A 9,556-nucleotide genomic window follows, 5' to 3' on the forward strand; every position below is an offset into this window, starting at 1 on the left:
GGAGCAACTGTGATACACCATGTTATCGTTCATGGAATGACAGAGGCAGGACAAAGAGTTTAACCTAAACTGAGCTTATTCTCTGGCCACCACAATCAGTTGGAAAGTTCAAAAGAACAGGAAAAGAAGAGTGGAGTTGAGTGGAAGTTTTTTCCCCATCGCCTGAAGTCCTCTGATTAGCATGTGTATGTATAGATAAACACATACTGTGTGTGTGTGTGTGTGTGTGTGTGTTTCCTTTTTGAGAGTATTTCTTTTTTGGTATATTATCTAAAAATTGTTACCCATTATCAGGATTGGACCTGTTTTGATGTGTTTCAGTTCCTGTTTTGCCTTATTTGGTCTGTTTCCTGTCTCTTTATAAGCCCCAGTCTGTTCTACTAGTGTACTGTGAGTGTTGCTCAAGCTCCTATTGTGATGAACTGTTTCCTTGATTAAAGACTGCTAAACATTCTTTTGTGCCTCCCATGTTCTTCCTGAACAGCGTATTGTGACACCCATACAAAAAACAACAGCTGGGTGACACTTGATTTTAGTTAACAATATGTATTTATTTATAGGGTTAGGATTAATGTGTGGTTTATGGTTACCTACTTGTAATTATGAATAATTTATGGTTATTACCAATATAACAGGTAACAAAAAAAGCTGTATACAATTTTACCTATAGCTGCTTAAATGCAACAGCCTGTTTTCTAGTCCATTGCTATATACTATACACAATACAATACAGTACGTAATGCAACCTTTCTGCATGTTCCTGGGGAACAATGGCCCTCCACATCATGGTCTAGGCATAGCACTTTCTATTTCATGGACCACACATTGACATTGCCTGGGGCCCCTAATTCTCTCCTGGGATTCCTGTCCTTCCCCTCTCGGGAGGCAGGATCCAGGATGAATGGGTCTTCATGGGAAATGTGTCGAGGACTATTTTCATAATGTGCTGTAGTTTGAAGAGATGAAAACTGACTCAAATTGTTCGGGTTTATATCTGGAGGGCATATGGAGTAAAAAAAAAATGATGTGGGATTTTCTTGGAAACCGTTTTGACTTGGAAATGACTTGTAACATGTCACAAGTAATAGAACGAATTGACAAGCAATCCTGAATTAAAGATAACATTTTGAAGTAGAAAGACTGAAATGATATTTTCTTTTAAAAAATGTACGCCGATAATGTTCGAAAATCTTTCTTTATAGTGCACTCCAAATTTCATCACCCAGATATATTTGTAAAAAATAATCAATATTGAGTGTCGCAGTGCTGAATAGTTTTTAAAAAGTGCACTGGTGGAAAATGAAGCCTATAATTTACATTTACTTTAATCTGAAAGTCGAAGAACTGGCAAAGCGATAAAAAAGACCACGGAAGAGCATGAACTGACTACTTAAAGTCTCTAGGCGCTTTATATGAGAATAAATGTGACAGCTCGGATTAGCATTAAAGCAATGAATTCAAGGGTGTGAGATGAATGAGAAGCGTTAGAGAATGGGTGCTCCTGTAAGCCATTACATCCGTCTGGGTGGAAGAGAGGGAGGGACCACTGACGTACGTCACAGATGCTTGCTGTCAGCAGTGGTCCAGAGGGCGTAACACAGAGACAGAAAGAAAGAGAGGGTGACATTGTAGAAGAGACAGGGTGAGAAAAAGAAGAAGAAACGGAGTGGAAACAGTCAACTTCTTAGATCCCAGAAATAAAAAGTGGCTGAAGAACTGTTTTCTGAATTAAAAGGCAAGTTTTTAAAGTCAGAGTGATTCAAAGGAGCAGGTCGAGATGGCCAATTTTGCTGGAACCTGGAAGATGAAGAGCAGTGAACATTTTGAAGAACTCCTCAAAGCACTGGGTAAGTGATCCACTCACTTCATCCTTCACTGAGTGTGTAGCATGTGATCACTTTAGGCTGATTTGTCCTGTTGTTTAGGCCCAGTCCAGAATCCTCTCTTCTTCTGCTGTTTGGACTTCAATAGTATATTCATGGATTAACTAGTGTGAAGAGTAAATCACTGTTATTTTCAGGCTGTTGGACTGCGTTTTCAGTGTCTTTTGTTTCTTTGGCAGTTTGGATTCTTATTCAAATTCTCAAAGCCACCGAGACTTAGTAAGGGCACAAACATGCACCAACTCAGTGGATTAAAAAAATTATATATATATATATATATATATATATATATATATATATATATATATATATATATATATATATATATATATATATATATATATATATATATATATATATATATGAAATTGTTTCATAATAATAATACATTTTGTGCATCCCAGAAATTATGATTTGATCACATTTCTGAACGTCTTTTCTTTTTTTTTTTTCTTTTTTCTTTTTTTTTTAAGATTATTATTTGCTTTACTGCTCAAAGTCTTCATAAGTGTTCAGCTCAGTTGGTAGAGCATTGCGTTATCAAGCGCAAGGTTTGGGGTTCGATTCCCCGGGAACACATGATAGGTTAAAATTGATAGCCTGAATGTACTGTAAGTCGCTTTGGATAAAAGCGTCTGCTAAATGCATAAATTTAACTTAATTTTAAGTCTGGGGTAAGATATATTTTTGAAAAAAGTCTTTACTGTCACTTTTGAACAATTGAATGTATCCCTGCTGAATAAAAGTATTATTTTTTTCTTATGGTAAATGGTAAATGGACTGCATTTATATAGCGCTTTCAACAGACCACATGGCCATCCAAAGCGCTTTACAATTTGCCTCACATTCACCCATTCACACACATTCACACACCGTTCTCACCCACACTTTTTAACGGTAGTGATCATATCATATCATAAAAAACAAACAAAAGGCATGGTGAGTGAAACTGATGCCTGTAATTCTCCAGAAAACTCCCAAATATAAAAAGAGACATTTTGGAGAACTGAAATGTTTGGGAAACCAATCAGACAGTTATTCACCCTAATAGTTTACATTACAGTCCTGTGCCAAAAATGTAGAGTTTCAATATTGTCCAAGTAGATACTGCACAAGACCAAGAGCCGTGGCGTTCCTTCCAGTCAACACCCTGTCATTGCAGCTCCTTATTTGCAAAATCTGCTGATAACAATCTACTCTTGTGTTCCCTTGATAACTATTTATGCAGAAAAAATGGCATACCACGGCTTTATGAATGCTTGACTTGCCCTAGTTATGACTAGGAAAAATGAACATCAGTCACAAAAAAAAAAAAACCCATGAAAGCCACACAAATGAAAGCAGGTCAGATATTCCCCTTTGCCCGAGTATCTAATGCAGCAGATTCAAATAAATGCCATCTTGAGGGAATTAGAGTGAGATAACAAGTGGATAATTACAGCACAGTCAAGAGTGACGAGTGCTCATGGAGTTATTCAGTCATTTATTGTAAACAATAATCTTTTCAGTTGTGTACTCTGCCTCAATAACAGAAAACATTTTACAGAAGCAAAGTGACAAATTTGACATAACTCATGTGGCGTAATGAGATGTTTTGTGTAATGCAGGGGTGAACGCTATGCTGAGGAAGGTGGCCTGCGCTGCAGCGTCTAAACCCCACGTGGAGATCCGGCAGAACGGCGAACAGTTCTACATCAAAACCTCCACCACCGTGAGGACCACAGAAATTCACTTCCAGATAGGACACGAGTTCAACGAGGAGACCGTAGACGGGCGCAAGTGCAAGGTAACACGACTTAGGGTTGTTGTTTTTGTTGTGATCAGTACCTTTTCAGAAATGATTCTGCAATAGGAGTTAATACCTTTATTCGGAAAGGTCTCAACAAATGAACTGTTCGAATATGATCATAAAAACTAAGCAAAACAGCACAATGGAAGAATATCCCTAAAGCTAAATAGACATTATGTGACTTATCTCTCTTTCACGTCTTAGCAAGGTCACAGACAGTTTGGTAAATTAGATTATATGACACACAAGCGCATCAAAGCAATATCTAAACTAAGGCTTATCTAAACTAGCTATAGTCACCCTTAAGTCTTCCACCTTTAATCTCCTGGATCTGACTGGATCTGTGGGGCGTTTCTGGCTCAAACGGCTGCTCAGTGTGTAAGATAATGTGTGCGTATACTACAGAACTGACGAGCACTGATATGTTTCGGGAGGGCGCTGAGTTTTCATTCTGAGCCTGTCAACTCATCAGAGGCTGCTGAAAGGGCAATGGGCAGGCCAAACTGTCATGTGCTAGAAAGCCTGTTTAACAAGCTGACCTTTGTGACTGCTGTCTTTTTACAGGCAAATAAAAGTAACCACAGGCATAGCATGAAATAAACATCTGTTTTTGACATCAGTGGACACCCAAGCGTTTTTAATTTTACTATTTAGCTATTTGGCAACATTAAATGAACATGACACCTGTATATTTAGCCATTCAACTATATGTACAAAAGATTTGAGTAAAGCTGAGAGGCTGATGAATACAATGAAATGTGTGCAGAGGGTACATCGAAAGGGTAAAATACTGTGTATAGCTGTTACTCATCTGCACGATCTAGCAGGTCACCTATGGTGGTCATCTCTCCTCAGTCCATTATTTGTGATTTATTCCCTCAAATTGATGTCTTAAGAGCTTTTCACATTCAGTGGACGTAATCCAAGTGCAAATGGACAGAATAATTCCTCTGAGAAAAATCTGTATGTTCTTCCCTGGAAATTTTTTTTTTCCAGTGTGCAGTGGATGTGGATGCAGATGTTCATCTTCAAAAGGCTGCATTGTGAGATTGCCAATAGCCTGTAAATGTTCACAGAGCTTGGTCACATGGGAGACAGAGAACAAGATGAGCTGCAGGCAAACTCTTGTGGATGGTAACGGCCCTAAGACGTACTGGACACGAGAGCTGAGAGGGAACGAACTCATTCTGGTGCGTAGCTGTTCTAGAAATCACTACTTGTGCGCTCCTCATTTGGGAGTCACACTCATATTCATACATTTTTTTGCATTACTATTACTACATTCAAACCTGAACACATCAACATTTCGTTACACAAAACATTACAATTCTATAACAAAAATTTACAGCTATTTATCAGAGCTTAATCCTTCTTGGTCTGATCTGATTTTAACCTCTTATTTCAGTCTTCTGACTGTTTTTGGCTATATCATTCTAGCCAACACCAATTCATTTGAGTATGTATAATTCAGAGTGTGTGTAAGTGTGTGTGAGTGGATGTTTATGTTTTACACTCTTGATGTTTTAGTGTAACCCCTTGCTTGCTGTCAACTTTTTTTTCCTGCTTTGTAGTTGAATTATTGATTTTATTTTACATAGTTGCAGTGTTACAGTCACACCAGTTCATAGGTATGTGTGTGTGTGTGTGTGTGTGTGTACAAGTGTGTGTCCGCACGTATGTGAGTTTCACCCCTTCATTGCTGTGAAATTTTGTTTCTGCATTGTGGGTTTTTTTTGTCTGTATTGTCTGTATTTTTATAAAAAATTCCCCATTTCACATTAATTTGCTGTGGTCAGCCATTTTTGACCGAAGACCATGTGAGTGGCTTTTTTCCCCCCTTAGCTTTTTCAAATCATGGCCTCATTGTTTTTTGTTTTTTTTTTAGTTTTTTTGCTCACATACCAAGTGCCGTAAAAGTCACCATATTTTGAACAATTCTGGTGAAGCTACGATTACAATATTTTGAAAAAAACAGAAATGATCGAAGACCACACAAGGGCTAAAATGATTCATTCTGTGTCTGCTATTCTCTATTTTGTGCTGAATATCTCTAAATGTGATATGTTTCTGTCTGCTTTGTGATTACTAACACCCATGAGAAACGGATTGCTTTGATTTGTTTGGAATTTTTCCAAAAATGCAACATTGGGTAAACTCTGGCCTGCTCCATTTTATAGGCCAGATGGACAACAGTAAACTGGCCTTATAACTGAGGAGGTTTTATTACTGGCTTTGCTGCCCCTTAGGGACATCAAATGTCTTCCTCTCTCATTCCAGTATCTGTTGTAAACTTCAGAGAGGATTTGAGAAAGACTTGTGATGGTGAAACACCCATGCAGTGAAACATTTTCACCATTCTTCACTTGGGTCACTGAATATGTGCCATAAAAAGCAGTTCATGAGCATTCAGTGAAAGTAACTTGAGCATAACAAGAGAATACAACCTAAAGTAGCAGCTAACCTTGTGTGACACTCATTTCTGGATCACATGCATCCTGATAAAGTTCATGCTATTTATAAGTAACATGATGTGTAGGCTGTATTTAAAAGTTTAGAGGCTCTACACAACGCAAGTTAAAACCAAGGCCTTACTGCAGTATTCAGTAACCACTTGTGCAAAATTCAGTACCCTTCAGTGTCCTAAGGCATTTTTAAAAGCACTGGAAGCAGTGTAGAAAATATAAAAATTGACCTAGCATGAAATGTCACTAGTTTAAAAAAAAAGTAGCAAATGCCTTTACTCCCTTAAAATGGGATTTTGGGCCACACCACTCAAGATGTCTTTTGATGAGACAGTGTTCTGGTGTACTATGTACATCTTTGTACAACAGATAGCATACATTTTATACAATCATTTGAATTGATATTTTATATCACTGTAGTGAATAATAATGAAATAAAATAAGATGAAATAAAAACAAATCAACAAGTTTTGATTACCAATTTTGTGCATGCACTTTCCCCGCATTACAAAAAATGCTATATTCTTGTACATTTTAACACCTAAGAAATAATTACAAAATATTCAACTTTCATTTGTATTCAACATTTGATTCAAAATAAGCAGTAGCTGAGTGACAGCCTGATATAGGCGAAATTTGCAGCTCTTTTGCAAATTTTTCCACCATTTTATGTTTTTTTTTTATTATTATTTTGTTTGTTTATTTTTGATGTTGCTTTCTGTTGTATGTTGACATTCATGTACCATTTGTTGTAAAAGCTATTTAAGAGGCCATTTCAGACCCTACAGTATGTACTCTATTCATGGAAAGTTATTGCTAAATAAATGAGCTCAACAGTAAAATATGCTGATCTACTAACAGCACAACTTGCATTCAGTCGTATTTTTGGTCCACATGAATGTGTTCATGGACCTCGACACAGTTGGTGGCGTTTCAGTATGTAGGACAAGACATGTAGGAGTCACATCTGTGTCTTAGACAGCAGAAAATGTGATGCATCACAGTGAACTGGTAATGCAGCTGGCTCACATCAAAACACCTCCAGACTCACGAGGAGAAAAACCTTCCGAATGTAATGATGGTGATGCATGTCTTTCCCTTCAGGACCAGCTGTTTTGTCATGAGCTGAATAATCATGACCAGCTGCAGCTAATTTTTTTTTAAATGCCTCGTTGCATATGAATATAATGGACGACTGCTTTTTGTTCTTTTGTTTATCAAAATTAATGCATTCTTATGAACCACTTGAAACCATTTTTCTTATGCCTTACAGCAGTCTTCATTATAAATGGTTTATAAACTTAACTTCATTTTTACCTGCTTTTTTCCCCATTCTAATGATTAATGTGTGTGGCTTTTTGTAAAAATGACCACATTGTGATAAAGCTGGCATTATGGAACAAAGTTACTGTCAGGGACCCAGAAAATACTTTGCAGATGGGTCTAATTGATCATGTTACATGTAGATACACTGTTGGTGTAAGGGCCTGACACTCCTCTCTCTAATGTGTCCCACTGCACCAGCGCACACTTCAGATGGCCCGTCCTAATACTAATTTTTAAAAGAGTGTGTGAAGTGGTGCTGCTCCTGAGCGCAGATGGTCGATGGTGTTGTCAGCTGCTCTCGTTCTGTTTTGATGTGATTTCAGAGGCACTCCCTCTCAATCCCATCAATACATCAGTCAAAAAAAAATGTCCAAGAAGCTTCAAACAAAATGTTGATGTCAGAACAAAATAGCTTCATTTAGGAGTGTCAGATATAATCGATCTATGACTGCAAATGAAGGAACAAAATGAACTGTGAAACTGTGGAGAATGAATGAGTTAATGGCATTCTCTCTTTATTTATTTTCATTGCTCAGACGTTTGGGGCTGATGACGTGGTGTGCACGCGGATTTATGTACGGGAATGAGCACGAGCACGGAGGTGAACTGGATGGAGGGATATTCCAGCACTTGCAGCTTTGGAGGGAGGAATAACATTTTTCTCTTTATTATTAACTTGCCCTATAGTGTGTTAGTCGATACTTCCTTTTGTTCTGCCTTCATCACCATTTGTCTTTTCAATTTAATCATTATATTCATTTTTATAATGTTTTTATTAATTTTCTATGTACAGTCAAAGCCTGGCTCGAGCTCTAAGATGATTAAGGTGAGCTGGAACGGAGCAGTTAGTTCTATTCATGCTTATCTCACTTGTAATTTTTTTACTGTACTTTACCGCAGCCCTATCTAATGAGCTTAATTAACTTTTTTCAGTCTTTGGTCCGTGCATGAAATAATAAAGTTTGTTAATTGTTATTTATATGATTGTACATTATTATAATCTCTTTAACCAGCATGTTTTACTAAAAAAAGACAAATCATAGTGAATTTATAAAAAACAACCCCCTAACCTCTGTAATATCATACAGAGACCGTATGATATTAACTGAGGACAACAGAGAATCAAACACAACTATTATAAAAGGTGAAAACATTTACTGATGCTTAAGAAGGCAACACGGTGCATTAAGAGCTGGGGGTGTACATTTTTCTTCTTTTGTTTAAATACTGCACCTCATTAAATACTTGTGTTTCCCAGAAGACTGTACTACTGTTCAAATGTGTGTGGGTCATCTGTAAGAAGAAATCTTATATGCTCACCAAGGCTGCATTTATTTGGAGAAAAAAAAACATATGTATGTATATATATATATATATATATATATATATATATATATATATATATATATATATATATATATATATATATATATATTTATACACATACATTACAATAAAAATAATGGTTTTCCTATTTTTGTGTAATTTAAAAAGTAATTTACTCTTGATGTGACAAAACTGAATTTTAAGCAGCCATAATTCCTTTCTTTATTGTCCCATGCAAAAGACATATCTGTCATGGCTAACAATTTGTAAAAGAATCAGCGGGCCCCAAGAGTAAAAGCAGTCATCCGTCTCCATTTTATGCTCTGTAAGTTATTGACTTTGAGAGCCTTTCAATGACCCATTTCTCCAGGGACTGCTTAACTATAATATGGAGCCAAATCCATAATTAAATAATGAGCCATATCGAACCAACAACTTTTTTTCCTCTCCTGGTAAGTTAAATGCCAGTGTAGACTTTTGTTACTCTCTTTGGTATTTAAACCCACTTACCCAAGAATCTATAAAATATTACTATTTTACAAAATTAGCTGTAGAGAATTAGCGTGAGAGCTCCAGCGTTGCAAATTAATAACTGTATGCTCAGTTATTAACACTCAGTGTGTTAATGAGAGTTTGGCTAATGTTTTAAAGTTAACACTCTAGTCTAGTCTATTTGAGTGTAAAATATTACACTGTGCCCCAGGAGAATCTGCTGCCAGTGTGGAAAAACTAGTGTTTCATTGCACATTAACGGTGTTCTCAATATTCAG

General features: G+C 36.8%; 1 protein-coding gene across 1 annotated transcript; it reads left to right on the forward strand.

Annotated features, from left to right (window-relative positions):
• The first annotated feature begins 1,517 nt into the window (after positions 1-1,517).
• On the forward strand, positions 1,518-8,439 carry LOC113051324 (cellular retinoic acid-binding protein 1-like). Its single transcript, XM_026214954.1, has 4 exons — positions 1,518-1,847; positions 3,491-3,669; positions 4,749-4,862; positions 7,997-8,439. The coding sequence occupies exons 1-4, from the start codon at positions 1,778-1,780 to the stop codon at positions 8,045-8,047; spliced, it is 414 nt and encodes a 137-aa protein (XP_026070739.1). The 5' UTR covers positions 1,518-1,777; the 3' UTR covers positions 8,048-8,439.
• Positions 8,440-9,556: the final 1,117 nt, after the last annotated feature.

The sequence above is a fragment of the Carassius auratus genome, chromosome 32 (assembly GCF_003368295.1).
Source record: "Carassius auratus strain Wakin chromosome 32, ASM336829v1, whole genome shotgun sequence".
NCBI lineage: Eukaryota > Metazoa > Chordata > Actinopteri > Cypriniformes > Cyprinidae > Carassius > Carassius auratus.